Source organism: Lytechinus variegatus, chromosome 5 (genome assembly GCF_018143015.1).
Source record: "Lytechinus variegatus isolate NC3 chromosome 5, Lvar_3.0, whole genome shotgun sequence".
NCBI lineage: Eukaryota > Metazoa > Echinodermata > Echinoidea > Temnopleuroida > Toxopneustidae > Lytechinus > Lytechinus variegatus.
Window position 1 is genome coordinate 4,105,733 of NC_054744.1, and position 24,779 is coordinate 4,130,511.

General features: G+C 34.8%; 2 protein-coding genes across 2 annotated transcripts; both read right to left on the bottom strand.

Moving 5' to 3' along the window:
* Nucleotides 1–218: 218 nt before the first annotated feature.
* Nucleotides 219–4,950, bottom strand: LOC121414821 (hyalin-like). The gene is made up of 6 exons (XM_041607877.1): nucleotides 4,653–4,950; nucleotides 4,243–4,488; nucleotides 3,811–4,056; nucleotides 2,053–2,298; nucleotides 304–552; nucleotides 219–235 (listed from the first exon to the last, which is right to left on the bottom strand). Exons 1-6 carry the CDS (start codon nucleotides 4,909–4,911, stop codon nucleotides 219–221), a joined length of 1,263 nt encoding a protein of 420 aa, XP_041463811.1. The 5' UTR covers nucleotides 4,912–4,950.
* Nucleotides 4,951–5,302: 352 nt separating this feature from the next.
* Nucleotides 5,303–18,359, bottom strand: LOC121414823 (slit homolog 2 protein-like). Its single transcript, XM_041607879.1, has 5 exons — nucleotides 17,971–18,359; nucleotides 17,648–17,702; nucleotides 9,921–10,142; nucleotides 7,182–7,283; nucleotides 5,303–5,481 (listed from the first exon to the last, which is right to left on the bottom strand). Exons 1-5 carry the CDS (start codon nucleotides 17,977–17,979, stop codon nucleotides 5,303–5,305), a joined length of 567 nt encoding a protein of 188 aa, XP_041463813.1. The 5' UTR covers nucleotides 17,980–18,359.
* Between the last annotated feature and the right edge of the window lie 6,420 nt (nucleotides 18,360–24,779).

The window sequence follows — 24,779 nt, forward strand, 5'->3', positions numbered from 1 at the left end:
ATTGTCTGATATATCAGTAGCTGATGGCTCAGTAAAGTTGATGGGTACTTTAAGAGTACCAAGCTCAACAATCTTGAAGACATCATCAGGGCATGTAACATTGGGAGAGGTCGTGTCAACTGATAAAACACATTTAAAAAGAGAAGAAATAAAGAATATGATTGGTTATTCTCATGATATATCTGGCTATATATGATGAGCTTTACTTATTTTTAACCTCAAACATACAATTTTCCTAAATGAATTTGAAATGCAACAACAAATACTAATTGTCAAAATGAAACCACAAAATTAAGTTCTTACCTGTATTGACGACCACTGTGAAGTTGCACGATGCTTGATTTCCACTCCCATCAGAAAACACATACTCAACGAGGGTTGACCCAACTGGAAATTCATCACCAGAGCTGTAGTTTCTGAAGACCAATGTAGCATTGCCTGATACATCAGTAGCTGATGGTTCAGTAAAGTTGATGGGTACTTTAAGAGTACCAAGCTCAACAGTCTTGAAGACATCATCAGGGCACGTAACATTAGGAGGGGTCGTGTCAACTGATAAAATACATTTAAAGAGAAGAAATAAAGAATATGATTGGTTATTCTCATGATATATCTGGCTATACAGTGCGTCCCAGAAAAAACGAAACCGAGATTTAGCGATAATTTATCATTACTTAATCGTAAATAAAATACACAAATGACCTACCAATTTAAAGCTTAGAATCTCCTCTTTCATCTGGTATCATCCCTTACCTTATTGACTTATTGAATTCTATATAAATGAATATTCTCATAAATTTTGTGAAGATTTTGTTTACTTTTCTTTTAGATAATTACTTTTCCAACACCAAACTAAGCTTAGATTTTTTTTTTCTTTTTTCTGTCGTTTAAATCTTTTTCATCAACTGCATTATAGCACGTTTGCTAATCGCTTTATATATCAATTAATCTATGAGTTCTCACAGAGTTTTTTTTTTTTTTTTAATTGCCAAGTCTTCCGGAATTCAAATACATCTGTTAGCCTTCCTAAACAATTATAGCATTACTTTTCAAGTTACTATGACATATAACTACTCACATCGTAACAATATAAACCAGTGGTAAACTATGAACGAACATCTTTCATTTATTTTTTATGAGTGTAATACAAAGTGTCAATGTTTCTCTATGTGCAATACTCAATTTTTATGATGATAATGTGAATAATAAAAGGGTAGTTAAATATGATATTAATAATAATGATAAAAACAATAATAATCAAATCTTAGATTAATTATGATAATGAATCAAATAGTAAATGGTTACAAAATGATTGTATTACAATGATGACTGATTTGCCAATAACGTATGTATGTATTTACCCCAGGCATGTGATTTTTCCCCCCAAATTATGTTTTTAATTCCCGTTTCTCATTATGTTGTAATTTTCATGTATATTTTTGTATTTGTCTGAAAATCTGTAATTCGGCCTTTGGGCCGCGAATGATTTCTTTTGTTCAAATAAACCATTTCTATTCTGTTACTTAAATTATTTCTCATTCACGCATGAGTGAGCAAATACAATTTGAAGAAAGAATATCAAAAACTCGTTTGGCGGGGGTATCTGGGTTTCAAAAAGAAAACCACATTTTTGGAAAGTTCAATATCTTTTCTTTAATTTGATACCTAAATTACAGAAAATGGTCAAGAAATAACAAAGTTCTGGTCATTTGAAATAAGGCTTGAATTTCAATAATTTCATAAACTGAAGAGGCTCTCTAGGATGGCTTGCAAACTCACTCGACACTCCGTTTTGTTGACGATCAGCCATGCATTAAATCTTTTGTTCACCATGCGAAAGCATGTAACATTGGGAGAGGTCGTGTCAACTGATAAAACACATTTAAAAAGAGAAGAAATAAAGAATATGATTGGTTATTCTCATGATATATCTGGCTATATATGATGAGCTTTACTTATTTTCAACCTCAAACATACAATTTTCCTAAATGAATTTGAAATGCAACAACAAATACTAATTGTCAAAATGAAACCACAAAATTAAGTTCTTACCTGTATTGACGACCACTGTGAAGTTGCACGATGCTTGATTTCCACTCCCATCAGAAAACACATACTCAACGAGGGTTGACCCAACTGGAAATTCACCAGAGCTGTAGTTTCTGAAGACCAATGTAGCATTGCCTGATACATCAGTAGCTGATGGCTCAGTAAAGTTGATGGGTACTTTAAGAGTACCAAGCTCAACAGTCTTGAAGACATCATCAGGGCACGTAACATTAGGAGGGGTCGTGTCAACTGATAAAATACATTTAAAAAGAGAAGAAATAAAGAATATGATTGGTAATTCTCATGATATATCTGGCTATACAGTGCGTCCCAGAAAAAACGAAACCGAGATTTAGCGATAATTTATCATTACTTAATCGTAAATAAAATACACAAATGACCTACCAATTTAAAGCTTAGAATCTCCTCTTTCATCTGGTATCATCCCTTACCTTATTGACTTATTGAATTCTATATAACTGAATATTCTCATAAATTTTGTGAAGATTTTGTTTACTTTTCTTTTAGATAATTACTTTTCCAACACCAAACTAAGCTTAGATTTTTTTTTCTTTTTTTTCTTTTTTCTGTCGTTTAAATCTTTTTCATCAACTGCATTATAGCACGTTTGCTAATCGCTTTATATATCAATTAATCTATGAGTTCTCACAGAGTTTTTTTTTTTTTTTTTAATTGCCAAGTCTTCCGGAATTCAAATACATCTGTTAGCCTTCCTAAACAATTATAGCATTACTTTTCAAGTTACTATGACATATAACTACTCACATCGTAACAATATAAACCAGTGGTAAACTATGAACGAACATCTTTCATTTATTTTTTATGAGTGTAATACAAAGTGTCAATGTTTCTTTATGTGCAATACTCAATTTTTATGATGATAATGTGAATAATAAAAGGATAGTTAAATATGATATTAATAATAATGATAAAAATAATAATAATCAAATCTTAGATTAATTATGATAATGAATCAAATAGTAAATGGTTACAAAATGATTGTATTACAATGATGACTGATTTGCCAATAACGTATGTATGTATTTACCCCAGGCATGTGATTTTTCCCCCCAAATTATGTTTTTAATTCCCGTTTCTCATTATGTTGTAATTTTCATGTATATTTTTGTATTTGTCTGAAAATCTGTAATTCGGCCTTTGGGCCGCGAATGATTTCTTTTGTTCAAATAAACCATTTCTATTCTATTACTTAAATTATTTCTCATTCACGCATGAGTGAGCAAATACAATTTGAAGAAAGAATATCAAAAACTCGTTTGGCGGGGGGTATCTGGGTTTCAAAAAGAAAACCACATTTTTGAAAAGTTCAATATCTTTTCTTTAATTTGATACCTAAATTACAGAAAATGGTCAAGAAATAACAAAGTTCTGGTCATTTGAAATAAGGCTTGAATTTCAATAATTTCATAAACTGAAGAGGTTCTCTAGGATGGCTTGCAAACTCACTCGACACTCCGTTTTGTTGACGATCAGCCATGCATTAAATCTTTTGTTCACCATGCGAAAGCATGTAACATTGGGAGAGGTCGTGTCAACTGATAAAACACATTTAAAAAGAGAAGAAATAAAGAATATGATTGGTTATTCTCATGATATATCTGGCTATATATGATGAGCTTTACTTATTTTCAACCTCAAACATACAATTTTCCTAAATGAATTTGAAATGCAACAACAAATACTAATTGTCAAAATGAAACCACAAAATTAAGTTCTTACCTGTATTGACGACCACTGTGAAGTTGCACGATGCTTGATTTCCACTCCCATCAGAAAACACATACTCAACGAGGGTTGACCCAACTGGAAATTCACCAGAGCTGTAGTTTCTGAAGACCAATGTAGCATTGCCTGATACATCAGTAGCTGATGGCTCAGTAAAGTTGATGGGTACTTTAAGAGTACCAAGCTCAACAGTCTTGAAGACATCATCAGGGCACGTAACATTAGGAGGGGTCGTGTCAACTGATAAAATACATTTAAAAAGAGAAGAAATAAAGAATATGATTGGTAATTCTCATGATATATCTGGCTGTATATGATGAGCTTTACTTATTTTTAACCTCAAACATTTATAGTTTTCCTTAATGAATTTGAAATGCAACAACAAATACTAATTGTCAAAATGAAACCACAAAATTAAGTTCTTACCTGTATTGACGACCACTGTGAAGTTGCACGATGCTTGATTTCCACTCCCATCAGAAAACACATACTCAACGAGGGTTGACCCAACTGGAAATTCACCAGAGCTGTAGTTTCTGAAGACCAATGTAGCATTGCCTGATACATCAGTAGCTGATGGTTCAGTAAAGTTGATGGGTACTTTAAGAGTACCAAGCTCAACAGTCTTGAAGACATCATCAGGGCATGTAACATTAGGAGGGGTCGTGTCAACTGATAAAACACATTTAAAAAGAGAAGAAATAAAGAATATGATTGGTAATTCTCATGATATATCTGACGATAAATAGTGAGCCACGTTCTTTCCTAAATAAACTTGAAATGAAACAACTGATACTGATTGTTAAAATGTTAAAATCAAACCACAAAGTTCTTACCTGTATTGACGACCACTGTGAAGTTGCACGATGCTTGATTTCCACTCCCATCAGAAAACACATACTCAACGAGGGTTGACCCAACTGGAAATTCATCACCAGAGCTGTAGTTTCTGAAGACCAATGTAGCATTGCCTGATACATCAGTAGCTGATGGTTCAGTAAAGTTGATGGGTACTTTGAGAGTACCAAGCTCAACAGTCTTGAAGACATCATCGGGGCATGTAACATTAGGAGGTGTCGTGTCAGCTGGAAGCATAATAAAAGTGCATTGGCAGACAGTAAAAACATCACTGAAAAACAAACGTAGCAGCATAATTTAAACAAGGTGCTAAAAGCAAATTTCATGTGTATACCCTAGATTATATCATTTGCCTCAATATATTTTTGTTACAGAGTCGTTACATTATTATTAGTTTCCAGGCATGTTGTGTGTTCAACCATTGTTCACAACAAACAAGAGTTTTTGTCTTGTTCTATTTTTATACAGATTATGATATACATGTACAAATGAAAGATGGTTCCAAATTTTTTTTAAAAAGAAAAAAATGTATAAATTGTATATTATTTTACAAGCACATTAGATTTAAGCCTAAAGTCATTCTGACATTGACAATGATGAAGAAAGTGGCAAAGCGCAGGAGAGCGTTTCATAAAAGGACTACTGTCAAGACAAGAATCATAAGCTCTCTATATGGACCCATCTTTTGATCTATTTCCCATGAAAAGGTAAGAAGTATCAAAAAGGTGGTGAAGTGGGGGTAGTCATGGGATTTACAAAAAATACCTTTATTCGAAGTCGGTGGAGTTGTCGTGGAAACTTGAGAACCTGTATCGTGAAGAAAAGATCAAAATAATGTTTGTATTCTTTATAAATGAAAAAATGTTGCTATCGGTAATAAAAGAATGAATTTTATATCTGTGAAATGATAAATGGTCGCTTGACAATTCAAGAATATAGTCAGATGTAGGGGCTGCGGACTGGTTGGCACTTGCCCCCTAAAAATTCTTCTTTAGGAAAAATATGCCTTTTATTCAAAATGGAAAGTGCCCTTTTTCAAAATGAAACGTGCCCTTTTTTCAAATGAAATACCTTTTCTGAGGTAAAACATAATACATCTTACGTTAGAAATCACAAAATTTTTGGCTCGCGCATCGCACTCGCGCCAATTATTGTTTAGTAAGATATTTGTAATACAAAAAACTGCTTAGAATGCTGCAGTGTTCAGGTTGGAATATCACGAATTTTCAGCTTGCACTTAGCCCTCGCATTATTCGATCGGTGGTATATATATATATATCATATTAATCAGTCACTAAATGCAGTCCCTCTTATCTGGTCAGTATATTAATGATTTCAGCTCGCGCTTTGCGCTCGCGTCAATTCTTTAGCTAGATACACAACTTTTTTTCATGATGATAAAAATTGCGTGGAATGTTTGATTTTCATGTCTTATCGAATGAAATTCCCAAAAGTGTAAGCTTGCGATTCGCGCTCACAACATCTCGCCAGGGTGCACCTATTACAGTAATAAGTGCCATAATTACACACAAAAAGCGAGTTGAACAACTTTAGATTTGATTTATTTTCTTCAATAAATCACTACGATCACTCGTGGAAAAAATATAGCCTAAATATATATTTCATCCATCAAAAATCACTTTTAAAAAGGCCTTTCTCAACTTAATTACCACAAACACACAACTACTTCACACAGAAGATAATCATAAGGTGAAAATATTCGTTTGCATTATAATGCCAATTTTAACATAATCATAAATGCCGTTTTGGGGCTTTGCCCCCAAACAAAAATACTTTCCGCCGCCCCTGCCCCGTTGATTTTACCACCATTTCGATAATCAATTCATTTTGATTTATATTATTTATTTAGGTTTATGAATAAATGGAGAAGAAGCAAAGAAAATGAGAGTTGAAAATCAAAAGAGGGTACAGAAAGGAAAGAACCATGAAAAACGGCAAGTCATTAAAATAGCCCATTTTCAGGTCTGTGCATTAACATCTGCTCGCGCTCCGCACTCGCATTATTGATCTCGTCTTTACGAAGTACCCTTTTTTGTAATAATAAAGCTAACATTTACTTCAATTTTCCGTCTTGAGGGCTACCCCCCCCCCCCCCCTCCCCCCTGAGTGTCACTTGGGGGCTCATTGACCATCAAAGAGTCTCACTACGATAAGAATTAAGTAAGACAAATTGAGAAAAATGGAAAGGAAAGGAAATGAAAGGAAAGGGAAGGGGAGGAAAGGAAAAAGATATAAAAAATGTTACATTAATTTTTGTTTTATATTTTGTCAAAATCCATCACAATTTAATCGTTGTGGTAAACACGTATGTCATTTTAACAGCTGTTTAAACTTTTAAACAACTGTTTATTTTTTAGACAAGTTGTTTGAAATGAAACAATTACAAAATAAGTTTAAACAGCTTGTTGTTAGAGTAAAAGGCTTAAACAACGTATTTTCTACTTTTTTTACTGTTAACTATAAAAACAAACACCAATGATTCTTACGTTCGTCACAGTGTTTTCCTTGGAATTCATCTGGGCAATGACATTCATAGCCTTCCATAGTCTCCTCGCACCAGCCGTTCTGACAAGGATTGCTCTCACAGTCTATGGATTTTGAAAGAAATGATTTCTACATGAATATTAATGAAACATTTATAACCCCCCCCAAAAAAAAGTTTCATTTCGTCTGCCATTCTTCAACCGGGTCCAAATTTTGAAGATTGGTCTTATCTTTCTTTAATTTTTTTAAAGAAAGACCTTAATACTCATGTTATTCCACAGGAATAAGAAAATGATAGGATCTGAGGTTTCGAAGATTTTTTTAAATGAATGAGTCTTGAATAAAGACAACGCTTAGTTTACAGGATTGCTTGGGAATCTTTTTTTTTCTGTTAGGAAGATTTTTTTCTCAAGTACTGGGTGTGGAGGAAAGACTGCGTGTATTACCCATGCCTTATTACAATGTTTTAGTTTAGAACAAATTTGAAAAATATCTCTTCAAATTTATTACATTTATGGGTAAAGCCATTATTACATTTCTGGCAAAAGTGCGTTATTACATTTGTGGGTAGAGTGTAGTTGCATCTGTGGGTGTAACAGGCCTTCGTAATACCGTATGAAAGCTAGGGAAACTATGGGACACATTTTGAATAATCAAATTATGATTAATAAAACATAACATTAACTTCGATATCAGTCGTGTGAAAGCTGTATTCGACTAATGGGCTTTCTTCTTCTTGTTCTCCTCCTTCTAAAAGCGTTGTTGTAGGCTTTAGTCTGCATCTCCCACTCCCCCCCCCCCCTCCCCCTCTCCCTTTACATACCTCCCTTTCACTCACTAATCCCCACTCTCTAAACGTGTAGGATGTGCTGTGAAACGCCTGTCAATCTGACATGCTTGGTTGGTAATTTGAAGAAGTACTTTTTTCACTCGTCAAGGAAATTCAGTAAATATAAAAAAAAATACAAGGACACAGTTTTGCTTAATATTAACAATTTGATATCGTTTTGTCCTGTTATTAGCTGCTGTACCGACAATTAGTCTTTCGGAATATCAAATTTCACCCATTAATAGAACGAGTTTTGTGCATAATACATGCTTTCGGATCCCATTAAAAATTCATTTCCGATCCTAAAATGATTAGATGAGATGAAATGTCGGATAACTGAATTTCATCTTCAAAAATTGTCAACTATGGTATTTAGCTCGGTGTTTTATTATTTTTTTATTTAATGAATAGGTAAAAGTGAAATGAAAAACGAGCAAGGGATAACAAATTTATGAACTTAAAAGGGGACACTAAAACTGTGCAAACTTCAAATTGACAACTTGATGAGTAGACTGTGAAAATGGCAAGGACAACATTCCCATTCGGTCCCTTTTTCAGACCATAATGAAAAAAAATAATATTTAAATATCCTCGTGATATGAATAGATATTCAGACCATATATTTTAAATTTAATAAGTTTCTGTATTGAAGCAAGTAGAGGAGTAGTCCATTATACCCTATATACACACAAAAGTCTCCATTTTTTTCTATGATGTATCAATATGCGGAAAAAAAGAAAAATATCGAGGAATTCACGGAATTTGAAAGAAAACACAAAATTATCCTGGTTAAAAATGCAAATAAATTTGATTCATGAAAACTGTAGTGAAAATCATGGAAATCATGAGAATCAGAGCGAATTGGATCGAATTAAAATAAAAAAAAATGTCCATAGAACCCAATAGCAATGTCTATATCATTTTTGTTTTTATATCATTTTTCTATTTTTTTTTATTTACAGTCGTGTATTCATTTATTTGGTACATTTCACAGAACATGGAATGTGGTATAACACGAAGTTTACATTTATTCCTCCTTTTCAGTGTATTGAGTACCCGTTTTACAATATTTAAAACTTTATTGTCTTTCGAATTTTGTTCATACTTTTACCTGTTTAATTACCTGTTTTTCTGCATTTTTCCCTTTTCATTAAGAAAACAGCTCTCTACTTGGGTTACACTTCGTAATTCAGAAACACGTAAATTGCCTATACCTCGATGTTCGTTAATCCGAAAACGTAAAAGGGTTCGTCAATCCAAACATTTGTGGCGTTATTCCGAAGGTTCGATAATCCGAGAACAAAATAAGGTTCGATGTTCTGAAGGTTCGTCAATCCGAAAACGAAATAAGGTTCTTTGTTCCGAAGGTTCGCTGGTCCGAAAACGAAATAAGGTTCGTTAATCATTTCGTTTTGAGACTAACGAACCTTCGGAATTTCGAACCTCATTTCGTTTTCTGATAAACGAACCTTCGGAATTACTAACCTCACTCCGTTTTCGGACTAACTAACCTTCGGAATATCCGAACCTTCAGAATAACGAAGCTTCGGAATTACGAATGTATGCGCTCTAGTTGGTTTACATTGGCATATCTTGTTAAGAGATTACATCCTTTTCTCATTGATCCTATAGCACCTTGGTGAAAGATGGCAATGATGATGCTTATGCTTCAAGAAACTGATCATTGATTTACTGAAATTATTTTTATTCTTGAAATACTTCAGAAATAAATATCTCCAATATTTTCCCGATTTGTCATTCAAGAATAAGTCCTATAAATTCTACACTCAGAATTGATTTTTTCCCCTGAAATATCGTAAAAATAGACATCACGATGACAGAAATAATTAAGTACTCCTCCCCTCCCCCCGCCCGCCCCCAGGATATTAGAAAAAATGAGTTTGATTATTACCAGGAAATCTGCAAAGTCTATGTCCATGCGGGATGCCCAGTCTGTCCTTTCGTCTTTGACATTCAGACCGTGATGGAAAACGGATCAGCTTTGGAATGGTCTGAACCATAGTTCCATTGGGATGTAGTTTCTCTTTACACTCAGGGAACATAGGCAATGTATAGTTTAATCCAAGCCCATCTGAACAAGTCATCTCGTGGCTTACCACCGATGATGTAAATACTGCCATAAAATGGAAACCAAAGAAAAATTTTGCTGAAATTATTTGTGATGTACCAATAGATATGAAAATTATTGTTTTTATGCATGGATGTATTCAAGAGATTGAAGATTCGTTTATTTAGCCAAAAAGAAATCAACCAAAAAGGCTACACGATATTAGACTTGTTAACAAAATATATTAAGAAAGGGGAAGGGAGTGTGAGCGGAAGAAAGAAAAGAGAAAGAAATTAGGAAACGAAATGAATTGAGAGGAAAGAAAAAAATTAAGGAAAAATTAAAAGGAAAAAAGTTTGAATAAAAGGATGAAAGAAAGAATAAAAGACAGATAACGATTTCCGTCATTACTTGAAATGAATAAAGAAAGAATCAAAATAAAGGAAGGGAAGATGAATAAATGTGTGAAAGAAAAAACATAAGGAGAGAAAAGAGAAAAGTAAGAAAAATGGAGGAAAAGAGAATGGAAAGAAAAATTAATTTCTTCATTATTTGAAAGAAACAAAGACAGAAGAAAAACAGGAAGGAAGCAAGAAAGGAAGAAAGGGAAAGAAGGAATAAGAGAAAAGAAATAAAAGCTCGGGAAAGAATGAAAGAAAGGATGAAAGAAAACAAATATCATCTAAAAAAAAAAAATAATAATCTACAATAGACTCCGATCACGCTAGTTTAAAAACATAATGGTCTATCACAAGATAACCAAAGTACATGCACATGTAAACATAATGCAAGGGTAAACAAGGAAAAGTGAGGGCACGGGCAATATTATAGAGCACGCAGAAAACTGCAGGCGCGGCTAAACACCCTAGTGGCACCCCTTGAATACCCTCGGTTAGACGCGAAAGCACCCTAGGGTGTTTGCGCGCTCGGGCGTGACGTTTCCTGCGGCCGGCACTGTACAGCTAATATCAATATGCGAGAGTTAGAAGCGAGCAAGCGAGCAAATTTTCAGTAGGTATACGTGGGTGCTTGTATCTGTGATCAGTAACTCGTCGTACATGCAGTGTAGGTAAATGTAATATTTTTCTGTACAATTACCCCCCCCCCTGCTTTGCACACAGATGCCATGATATGACCCCCCCATTCACGCTAGTGAGTTCAACGGGTGTTTTGATTGGTTTATGATCAAAGTTACTACCATACGTCATTTTGCCATGGCCAAATACTTATAAAATTGATTGAGCGCGGGAGAGCATGCACGCAGCCACATACCTCCGTGCAAGTGACGTGCGTTGACGTACTCCCGGGCGTACTCCCTCCCTATTCTTCCCACTCTCTCTTCATTTTTTTCGAAAACGTGGCGGGCGTACGGTAGCCCCCAATCCCCGCCACCCCCCCCCCCCCCCCGAAAAAAAGCGTAGGGACTAAAACACGCACGGAGGGTTGTGACCAAGGCTTAGAATGTATGATAACTTAACTACTAGAAGTACCCTGTTCCAAAATGATGCCTGATAAACCAGAGGTATCAAATTTAATTTCTTGACCAATGGTAATCTAATCGTAGCTTCTATATTATATCAATCAGTTGCTCTTTTATTTTTCATCCTTCCTTTGTTGGAATTCTTAATCCGAGTTTGTTATTTATTCCATGTTTTTATGCCTATAATGCTTTTCATTTTTCAATCTTCTAATTTTTCACTTTCAATATCAAATTATATGGGTCTACGTACGATTCAATATAACAAAATATAAAGGAGGAAGATACTTATAGCACTGTTTTCATGAACCGTGTTATTTATAATACAACGCCACTATGACCTGCTTTCGTACTTTTCATGGAAAATTACACCCATTTTATGGAACAAAATACGTTGCCATCAAAGTGCATTATTAATGACGGTAATTATTTTAATGTTATATCGACAACGCCATGGGGAAAAATGTTTTTTTACAAATGAGATGCAAAAGGCTCAATGTGATCATCGAATTCGGAACTCGAGGGTTAATTTCATAGTTGTGTGGGTTTGTAATCATTCTAATTTGGCCTTCGTGAATATAAAATGATTTTTACAGTAATGACATTAGCTTCCAATTCATCATATCTACTTAAAAAACTAGGTCGATCCATAATATATACAAGAAAATTACCTCCACTGTAATTGCGACGATTTTTTATTGTAATTTGTTCAACTTGGAACCTTTTTTAATCATCGTTACTGAAACTATACGATATCGAAATCAATTATCAAATATTCGTTAATGATTTTGTGATTATGTTAGTATATCACCGTATGATAAGACCGTTCATTTTCAAGATCAAAAACCTAATCACTATTATATCTGACCGAAAGTGGTGATCTTTATGGCTTTTAAAGGAAACCAAAACCCAAGAAAAGAAGCAATCTTATTGGAAATAGTAAAATGAGAGGAACAATTAAAAAAAAGTTTCATCAAAATCGGTTATGAAATAATTAAGCAAGTTATAGACGTTTAAAAATTCTTGTACTTTTTATGGGGATCCTCAAATTGGCAAACGTGCTTCAGAATTTAAATTTGTGGACAACTCTCCATTATTTTGTTTTGTACACAATTTTTCAGATTTCCCACTTAATTTTACATATTTCACATTAGATAAATAGATAGATAGATATATAGATAGATAGGTAGATAAATGGTTTATTAATAGAAATCAGACATTGCGGCTAAGGCCGAATTACGATGTATTCACAAGGTATAATAAAGACACAAAAAATATTCAAACAATAACACAGATAATTACAAAATCAATATTACGGATAAAGTATGGTATTGAAACTACTTGTGTTGTGGAATTCTAGAAAGGAAAGAGAGAGATGGGGAGGAGGAGAGGCATATATAGAGAGAGAGGGAGGGGGGGGGTGGAAAGGGAGTAGAGAAAGAGAGGGAGTGAAGGGAAGGAGTGGGGCAGAAAGTCAGAAGAAAAGTAGGTACAAACATGAAAGAGGTAAAAACATGAAGTTGTAAGGCTGCAAACTTTTACGTTAGAATAAACAAAGAAGAATTTGAACTTAACACATATTGGTATGGTGGTCCAGATTATCATTTACCGGTATATACTTCTTGTACATTAAGAACACGTGTCATAAGGGAAAAAAGCACTAGTCTTTACAATTCAAAGAAAGAGAGGAAGACAGGTGGATGAAGAAAAGGGGTGAAATGTGGATAGAGAAAGACAAACAACAGGGAGAGAGAAGTACAACACAGAGATCATACGAGTTCATCAATTGGTATATACATTGAAATAAATAAATTTAAGAGTTATTGATTTATATCCTCACATGTATATATGCGCAATAAAGATTACATTTCAAAGTTTGTTCAATACTTGTGTAATATAATTTTACCTGATTTTCAAAGATCATGTATTTTTAAATGATATTTGATTACATATAAATTGGCTAATTCTATAAGTATGTCAAACAGAATATTGATATTATCTGCAATACTTAAAAACATGATGATTGTATACAAGTGGCGAAAATAATTGACTTATGTACATAATTGCGAGTAGAAATATAGTACATATTATACAAATAATGTGACATACTAACAATAAAAAGTTAAGGGAAAAAATCAATTGACAAGGGCAGCAGACAGAGAAGTACCATATGGGTTAATTATTAAGTCATGATTGACAATTCAGGAGGTCGAACAAGTATATGGGATGGGACTGTTCCGAAATCTATTAGTTCTACATTTTTGCTGTTCTCTTGTGTTTGATTTGCGCAAATTAAGTTCTGGTGTTCTTAGGAGGGGGTATAGGATACCGTCTCATTTGAAATCAGTCTTTCGGCAAAAGTCAGACACAGTGCCTTTCCTCTGTCTGCCAGAGAGGGGAGGTCCAATACATTCAGAGCAAAATCAGATGACTGGAAATTGGGCCCCAAGATTATTGTCCCCATTTGACCTTGACATATGTGTGAATTATATTTTCCAATGACTCGTAGTGTTCATAATATACATGAATAAGATTGCTTCTCTTCTTGGGTTTTGGTTTCCTTTAACCAACTCAGAACGCTGTAACTTTGTGTCCAAATGCGCGGTTTACCATAATGCAAGCACCAATGAAAGTCTCACTTTCATGAGCCACCGCCCCCCCCCCCCCCATTCCCCGCTCTCACCTCGCGAAATTGCAGCTCATTCTGAACGTATAATAATTTTCAGACTCAATGATATATCGTGTTACATGCGATATATATATATGTTTTTGTAATTAGGGGTTTTTATTTTGATAATATCTTCAATTATGCCAACGATAATCAACTAACGTTGAAGTCGAAATCGACCAGCAGTTCTTCCCGCACAATGTAGCCTCTTATTCCCCTCCTCGCCCGCCCCACAACAACCCCTTCCCTCCTTACGTAAGTATGCTGTACATACTCCCTGCAAACGCGATCAATCATCAGATATCAATTTTCTAGTAGGGGTAAATATATCCACTACTATATATTTCCTAATACTATTCTTTTCATATCTTGCCTATATTGGGGATATATTTTTCTCGCGAATTTGGAAAATCATATACAAAATAACCTGACCAAGTCGATCCGAATATACACATGTTCAGTTTACTGTCTAAAGTAAATAATTACGTTAACAGTTGGACTGCCGGATTGATTTTTACTTGGAATTAATATGAAAAGAGATTGATTATAATGGACTATTCTATTGGGGGATAATATAAATATCACTTCTTCAGTATCTTATTCCTTTCTTCTATCTATTGTTTTAACATGATTGAATGCATATTCCATAAGGGCGGAATTTTCTCATGAATTAGTTTTATCTTCAATATATCCCATGAATTAAGACCCTTACATGTGAAATGTGCATTAAAAAATAATAATTTAGCAGCTTTATCTGGAATATAAATGAGCATATATGCATGGCAGAATAGAAATTTATACGTTTGTCGTTAAACATTGACTGTGATGAATATATCCTTTAGCTGTCAGTATGAAATTTATTACTCATAAATCATAATCAGAATTAAATCAGAAGCATTCTTCCTTGAAAACGTAATACACTGTACATAAAAATATTGCACATTTTTTTCTTTCCATCTTTTAATCAACTGATAATGTTTGATTAAAATCATTATTCATCACCCTTATCAAGTTTACTGGAGATCATTTTTTGCATATATTTATCATATTTCACATTAAAAATATTGAATTGTATACTGTACTATCATTTAAAAACATTGGTCATTCATTATGAAACTTACATCCTTGTAGCTGATGTTAAATATAAACACGAATTAGGAATACAATTAATGCAACTTGATTGCCTTCGTAATAATTTCTACAAATTTGTCTAGAATATTTATCGCAATAAAAGTATGTTTAATCTTCAAATGTATTTACAGAAGAATATTAATTCCCCTCCTTATGTACAGCATTCAAAATACGATGCCATTTCTTTTATTTTTAATTTCCCAATTGATAATATCTTCTTACAACGTACTTGAAAAATCACGGAAGTGGTTTCCCCTTGCACCTAATTGCATCGTCAGCCCTGTCCTGTGATATTTATTTTACTTAGCCTTTTCTGTATTATCGTTGATTGTGTTTAATTCCCCTAGTTTTCAAGTGAATGAAGACGGTGCAATTTAGCTGCATTGAATACAACATTTGCATTCAAAGAACCTTCTAAGTTTTGCATTATTTCGGTGAAACAGTTCTAGGCATGTATTCATGAATATTCAGTGAGCAAATGATGATGTCATACCCCACTTGTTCTTTGTATTTTATTGTGTGAAATTAGGTTTCAATTTTTTTTCCAACTGATTTAGTGCATTAGATATTCATTGCTGCAACTTATTTCATTATAAGGGAGAAATATTATTTACAAAAATAATGAAATAATTATGATTTAATGTAATAAATTATTTCTTAAAAAATGAAAGTGGGGATGTGACATCATCATCAGCCCAGCTAATGAATATTCATGACGACGTGCATATATCTGTTTTCACAAATTACTGCTAAACTTTAAAATTCAATAAATTCGTTGTAATCAGATTATGATGAAATTTTCGGTATTTTGCTGCGTGACTTTTACTCTACTTATTCAAATGGAAATATTTTCAGCCCGGAGCACCCCTCTAAGCAGTTATGCTTTTACTCTTACCAATGGTATGTATTTCTCATGGAAATGTAGATAAAAAAAAGAAAATAAAGAGTTTAGTTGCGAAAAGGGTTAGGTCCAATTTTTACCATTACGAGAAAATCATGTTTTTTGTTCTCACTAATTGCAACTAAATTGTCATGATGTACTACCCTATCATATGAACATAAAATTGGGTATAAAAGAAATCTACCTGTCTTCATATATATTTCAAAATATTCTTTTCTAAAAAACAAAAGTGATGTCCTAACCCCTTTTTCAACCTAACTGAAATGGACCTAATCCCTTTTTTAAAATAAGTGTTTTTTCTTTGCCATTTTAGATCACTTTTTTAATGGGAATTTCAACTTTTCTTGGGTATCGTCTTATAGAGCTGCTAAAAATTTATACATTGAAACAATTGAATTAATTAAAAATTTACCTAAAAAATCAAATTTGATGAAAAATGGACCTAACCCCTCTTGCAAGTGCATGAGCTTTTCATGAATATTATATTGATATGGATATAACTACGCATATGCTGTATGGTTCTAAAACAGAGAAGAACAGTATAATCATGGACAACGATATTATTACCAGTGCCAATATTGTACTTATCGGATTGATTGGTTCTCGATCTAGGCAATTGCTCCAGCCCCCCCCCCCCTACTTTGAAATGCACTGTTTCCCAGAATATAGACGTATGAGTCATGTATGATAAATTATGAAGCTGACAGAGGTTTGACTTTGACAATTATCTTTGCATGCTTTTTTTTTATTTTAATCATTAAAAGATCTCCGGGGATAGCTTATAAGCTTGCCCGTACACACGAATAGAACACATCAACCTGATCTCGATTAATGAAATTACTGCAACTACTCGTATATAGGATGGAATAAGATTCCCGTATTTTATGATGTTGATAATATGGTAATGGCAGTTTGATTGATTGATTGGTTTTATTCGTCAAGAATATCACAAGAGATTACAATGAATTTGAAGAATACCTTGACAGGATAACCCATGAAAGCCGAAAGGCTTATTTCCAATGGGGTCCTATACGTAATTAGTATAAAACATTAACATATTGTAACAAAACTGGAATATGGTAAAAAAAATAATAAAATACATACATACATATCCATCAGTAAAATAATATGCAAACATCTGAAGCAAACAATAGTCCTCCTAATATGTGAAACAAGATTATATTTCAACATGCCCTAATGTATACATTATCTAAAATAGTAGAATAGTATAGTTTGGTACTGTTTATCATGAATGGTAATGATGGGGAAGAGGACAAGGATGTTGATGCTTACGATGACGATGCTGATAAAAATGATAATGTTGATGGCGAAGACAGTGATGGTGATAATGATAATAAAGTTGTTGAAGGTGATTTATTAACATTTATACTCACCGTTTGACCAGCAGATAAGAAGGACTGATAGGAAACTCATCATTGGTTTGAAATCCTGTGTTAAAACGAGAAATGGTTTATCATGTTTACTCTTTTATTTGCATTAATCATTGGCAACGTCTGATTATTCTATCAGGCAACAAAAATACTGAAATAATATTTTTGCATAATCTTGGAATGATCATTATAGTTCATATCATACATATATATGTATTTTCTTTGTATTCCGTTTAAAATATATTTTTAAATCTACGAACTTGAATTTTGATGAATAATGACTGTGTGGATATTTAGGTATAAAAAATATGCAGTTAGAAACTCACCATTTTCATGACCAGAGCAATATCAGCCTCGTTTACATGCAGCAGTAAAGTTGAGTTGATGACAAACGCTGTTTAGTGCTCTTGATGTAGCGTAGTTTCTCAACTGGACGCGAAACGGGTACCGTAGAGTTCGTTAAACCACGCGAAATTTAAGAAGACAGTCCCGAAAGATCATTTTGTTCAATCTATGTAGCCTCCGGTTTAGGCCTCGAGTTGGTTTAAGCTGGAAACTGTTTAATACACTCAATCCCAGTATAAAATCACAAACGAGGAGAAATATTGGCTCTAGGGAAGAGCAACCAAGAGCATGTCTTGAAAATGACAGATGTAATCCAAGTCCAAGCAGTAGTGCCGGTTTTGTAAGAAAATCGTCTGCGTCACCGCTTCCCTCAGAGAGGACTTAAAACCGTCTAGACTAAGTCTAAGATCCTGCTAAATTCTTTCTACCAATCAACCAACAAACCGATATCAGTAAGTTTTGTCTTTATTAATTTGGAGAAGAACATACAATCATCGGACCTGCATAGAGTTGATATTGCAAATGACTAATTTCACTCTCTGTGTAGGGTAATAACGAAAAATAATTACCAGTCAAGGGGTTGATTGGATGTGCCGTTACCATAGATACAATAGGTGGATAATTATGATATGCCTTGTATTGCTTTTGTGTTGATGTTTGTAAATGACAACTTATGGTTTAATGCAAAACACACTTGTCTCCTGGAAAACTTCTACAAGTAAGATCAGTGAACATTGAAAATGTTATAGTTTTTAGTATTAAACTTCTTATAAAGTGTAGTAAGAAACAATGGTACTCGTAGATGATAATCAGTGATTACAATAATTCATTTTCGTTTTGTTTCTGCAAACAATGTAGCCAGGGGAGACCGAGTCTATTAAGGTCTATGCACCAACAAACAAAGAAATCTATTTTATTTTCTATGATAATAAATTTCACACAATTATCCTTTTATTGAAAAAGTATAAACTTTGGCAGTCCAGCAAGCATGAACAACATACATCACGGATTCCAACGTTTTATGTCTTGTATGTGTCATATGTGTTTTGTCTTCATTATTTTTAGCAAGTGCGTGAATCAGTAATTATTTCGAAGATGGTTCCTCATTTCTTTCTAGTTCTCAGCCTGCTGAGGTGTGAAGAAAGATCCGACGTGCGTCTGTTTACATTAAAAGGGGAATCCAACCCAAATAAAAACTTGTTTTTATAAGGAAAAGAAAAATCAGACAAGTTCATAGGTGAAAGTTTGAACAATATTGGACAAACAACAAGAAAGCTATGAATTTTTAAAAGTTGGAAATATTGGTAATCGCTATACCCATGGAGACTTCAAATTGGCCGCATATATGGGATGTCATAGTGATGTAAGACAAGGACTACTCTATGTACTCCAATACATATTATGGCTAAAATGTCAGTTTTCCCCAAAAGATTTATTTAAAATTATATTGTTCTTTCATAAGGACATAAAACAATATACTACCTGGGTTATACTGCCCCAGGGGATTATAAAGTACATGGCTTATGGGAAAGTTGTCCTTGCCCCTTGTCATAATTTACTTACCCAGTTGCCGATTTGTATTAGTGATCTTAATTTTAAAGCAGCTATAACTTTCTTATTGCTTGTCCGATTCTTTCAAACTTACACCATTCTGTTTAATTGAGTTTTGTCCTTCCCAACACAACATGTTATGGCCAAGGTTGAATTCCCCTTTAAGGCTTCATTGGGAGACACTGCGAAACTGGTATTTTCTTAAGGGGGGGTGGGGGTTCTACAAGGAATATGCTGCTAACAAAGTGAAAGTGTGCCTTTTCATAGATGCTTTCATCCGATTAATGACAAACATTGCTCATTGAACATGGTGAAGCACTTTCCTCCGATTTGAAGATGTGCGTTTTCGGGACAAACGACGTGCATGTTTGCATTATTTTTTTCGTCACATCGGGAAAGACGAGACGACTCTTCAAATTGACCAATTTTCGACAAAGACCTCCCAGCTTTTCATTGTGATTTGATCGATTTCAGCTTTCAATGCTGCAGCATTTACTGTACGCGTTCTTGAATTCGTTTGGCGAAACGGTGCAAATATTCTCTGAGTGGCTTGAAAACGAAAAGCTGCTCATGGGAACGCTGTTACTGCACATTTGGGTCAAAGAAATTGGTTACCAAAATGTACCTATAGTGCAGCTAATATGCCTGTCGTTTTTTTTTTGCCAAAATGTGCAGTTATACAGTGCGTATCTAAAAAAGTTTACACTTTGAAAAAGCCTTGGGAATTAAAAAATGTACAACATGTGGGTATTTTTTTCACATATAATCTTGGGTTTGGGTCTTATCTATCCAATGAAAGTAAAAGTTTTGACAGAATGTTACACTTGAGTGAGCACTGTCCATTTTTGTAAAGCTCGCAGAAATCTGTTTGCGCAGAAATGCTCGTTTTCACGCTGTGTAAAGGGGAAAGGGCGAAATCAAACCTACCCTGCGAAACATTTCTCATACATTTCCCTTGCCCTTTTAGTCAATTTAGATAAAATGGATACATTCAAGCATTTTGTAACAAATTTCCACCCAAAATGTAATTTTAGCACTTAGTAAGAACAACCTTCACCCTTTTTGTGCCAGCTGGATCCGAGTACATAACTGAATCTGAATAAAAGTTTATATCAGACATCTCCAGCATTTTTCAGTAAGTTTTTATCATTTAAAGTGGGCTTACACTTCAATTTTCATTTAATACTTGTTTCTCCACACTTTTCCCAAGCTTGACAATGATTAACAAAATTAAAATCAAGCCTATAAGCCATTTCATGTAAATCACAGCTCAGTGTAAAACAAAATTAATATCGTCACGATCGCTGTGTGGGGGAGCGGGGTGGGGCGCAATGGACTCTTCGAAGTGTTTTGGGCAAGGAAACAAGTTAAAAGGTAAAAAAAATATCTTCTAATCAATTTACTAGCTAAATTCCACGTGTTAAGGTCTACTTTTATTCGCACAACTATTTCAAAGTTCTGCGCAAATCATTTTTCACTAACTTTCCAAAAGTAAGTGGTGCTCACTCAAGCGGAAATATTTTTCGACAATTATATATCGTCATTTGCTTAAATGGATCTGTACCAATGTTAAAATGTGGAAAAATCTTCAGGATATTACAAATGTATAATTTTATAGGATTTTTTCGAAGTGTAAACTTTTTTTTAATACACACTGTATACCTTGCACGATGTACCTACACTTCGTCTATATAATGGCTATTAATGCAGTTTAGTCCAGTGTCATTTCGTTCTATAGTCATTCCGCTGAATGGCCAGTTAGTTTAATTAGCCCCTTCGTCCAGATCAGCCATTTGGTGTAGTACTAATCATTACTGGGGACAGGGCTGGCGTGCACGGCGTGGATCCAGGGGGCAAATGCCCCACCCCCGGTATAGAAAAGGGGGAAAGAAAGAAACACACCATAACTAGTGGAGCGTTGTGGCCCAGTGGATTAGTCTTCGGACTTTAAAACAGAGGGTCGTGGGTTCGAATCCCAGCCATGGCGTAATTTCCTTTAGCAAGAAACTGATCCACAATGTGCTGCACATTAAACGGGTACCGGTAGGAAGTAATTCCTTAAAAAGCTCTGTGCGCTATGAACGCCTAACTTAGCCGGGTAATAGGAGCGCCTTGAGCACCTAACATGTGCGCAATATAAATCAGGCGCGGATCCAGGAGGGGGCCGAGCCGGCCCCGGCCCCCCTATTTTTTGACAACCTGCAGAAAAAAGTGTACTCTTTATCTTGATAGAAACTACGAAAAGCAGGAAGAAAGGTAAGTAAGAGCTATTATACCCATGATGTGTAATTTACAGCCTCGTAACAACCGGCCCGACCCCGAAAGGAAACAAGAAAAAGATGAGGGAAAAAATTGGAAAATAGACTTTATATAAAAAAAATTCGCTCGCGCATCGCGCTCGCATTGCCTGTGTAATGAATCCCATTCAAGAGGATTAAATGGCACTTTATATATCCAGTTCTGAAATCAATTTGCACACAAGTTTTAGCTCACACATCAAGCTTTCATTATTTTGTTTGATTTACACAAATTGTTATATCAAAATTTTCAGCTCGCGCTGCGCACTCGCATTGTTTTATTTGTGAGATACCTATCCTCTGGAAATTCTTTCCAAAATTTGTCAAAATGCTCCAGTATCATGTTAGTATATCAAAAAATTAAGCTCGTGCTTTGCACTTGCATTTAATTGTTTGAGACACACAAGCTTGTTCTTTAATTTCAAATAAAAACGCGCTTAGACCGTCCAGTTTTCAGGTCGGAATATCACTCTCATTATTTAATTGATGATACTTGTATCCTCTTCATTAATCACTAAAAACAGTCCTAATTGAGTCCCTTAATTTTCACGTTACTGTAATAAAATTTCGGCTCGCGCTTCGCGCTCGCATTGTTTAGTTGGATACTTATCTTTGTTCATGATTATAAAAACTGCTCAGAATCTTCAGTTCTAAGGACATAAAATATCAAAGAATTTTTTGCTCGCGCTTCGCGCTCGCATTATATATTAAGACCACATGAGATACCTTATCTTGTTTATAACAATAAGAACAATAAGAACTAACATATACTTAAAACTTCAGTCTTTAGTTAGGACTACCCCCTGAAAAACCAACAAAAAATAGAATTATGGCGGCCAATCGAGAAAAATGCTGCTGAAAATATTTTCGGCCCCCCCCCCCCCTATTGGCGAAAGCTGGATCCGCCCCTGTAAATACCCTATAATTCTATATTATTAGTAGTATTATTATAACTATAAAATGAAAAACTATAAGTTAGACACAAATCGCGATCTAGCCTGGTTTGGATAACAGTCTCTGAGACGCGGTTAGCTTATGCCCAGTTTTCTCAAATTTAAGCACTTTCGGTATTGCAATAATTCTCCTCTTGAATATAAAATATGTGAAATTTGTCCATGAATTAATATGAGTTCCTTCCGGTATTTTGTATTTAAAAAATCCAATTAATGAGTACAATAGTACAGAGAACTGAGCGAGTAATCCCAGTAGACCTACTACCAAAATGTGCCGTCAGGCGTCGATGCCACTAATATACCAAAATGTGCCGTTACAAAGGCAGAGAGGAGTAAGATGATTAAAGGATGGTGCAATTATAGTCTTATGATTCGATTATGTTGTTAGGATCATCGTTCTTAATAACACCATTATCATCTATGATTTATCATTATCATCATCGTATCATTAACACTTTTATTATCGTAATTATCACCGTTATTCGTATCCCCATTGCATGGAGGCGATGCATCAAGAAGGCACAGCCGCCCTGTGTTGAAGCAAGACGATGTGCCTACCGAAAGTCGCAGTAAAAAGAAAAGTCAATGCCCGGATAAAATGCTTCTCCTCATGATCAAGCCTGTACAGAGGCCGCTGAAGAGGCCGCTGGGGGCTTCAGCCCCCCCCCCCAAAAAAAACAAACCGTGTATACAAAAACCTAAAAAAAAAACGATTATGATTGTGTTTTTGCACGGTCAGCCCCCACCCCCCCCCCCCCCCTTTAAGAACCGTTCCGCTGCCCCTGCTATATGTAGGCCTACAAGCTCTACTTTTGAGAGAGGATATCTCTAGAGAATGGGACAGTCATCAATCATGTGCGATTCATTTTGTAGCGATTATACCAAAACCAATTTCATTAGTGCAATGGAAGAAGCCAACATAGAGAACAGAAAAAATGCATTTATGACAACGGATTCGTAAACCGTGAAGATATCATTAATTTCCTCAGGACATTATTGGGGGCCTATAATATAATACTTTTCCAAAGGATCACACTATTGTGCATTTTCTGTATTTTGTTGGTTCTTTCTCACTCGATCCCTACATAAAATGAGAAGAAAAAAAATATTAGGTGAAAACGATTTTTAAATTGTGGGTCACCGGTGGGGTGGTATGTGAATTCATGGTCAATATCTCGATTTTGTATGGGTACGAGGACGTTTAAAAATACTAGCCTACTTTCAACATTTTTTTGATGGCCCCAAAATGACTTGTGATTTCCCATGTCCCGTGTTGGGGGGGGGCAGGGTTAATTGTTCTTGTTATCAACTGTACTGCAAGAACCGGGCGTTGCACTGTGTAACTTGTAATCAATTTGTGGCGTATACTATGAGTAGTGTCTTGTTGTGCAACCTAGCTTAAAGGTCTTGCATCTAGGCCTACTCATCATTCTGAAGAGCCTCTAGCTAAAAATAAAACAGCAAGTTTTGTATGTGCTATAGACTATAGTCTTTACGTGGAGACACTTGTTGATCAAAGTAGAGGTCTGCACTGCAGCTATCTTGGACACCATTCTGTCTTCCAACTACTGAAAATTTGCTCGATCGCATCGCTCGCATATTAATATTAACTGCATTTAGTAGGAATTAAGCCTATAGTAAATTTTATAACACAATAAAACCATTACTTTTATAACCATTTAGAAAAAAAAACAATCATGATAGGCATCATGGGTAGTATTATGAGCGCAGGCGCGTACGCAGGATTTTTGAAAGGGGGGGGGGTTTCTAGCTGATTTTTTTTTTAATCTCCCGCCCAGTCTCTAAAAAGTGATGAGCGGGGGGGGGGGAGGAGGGTGATGATTTTGTTTTCTTTTTTTTTCAGAGCTGCAAATAAGACGATAACATTTAAGTGGGGATGGGGTATGTAACAGTGCGGTCATGACCCGCGAGCGAGCAGAAATGTTCTCGTTTTTGCGTTGAAAACATAACCTTTTTGTCAATAAGTCG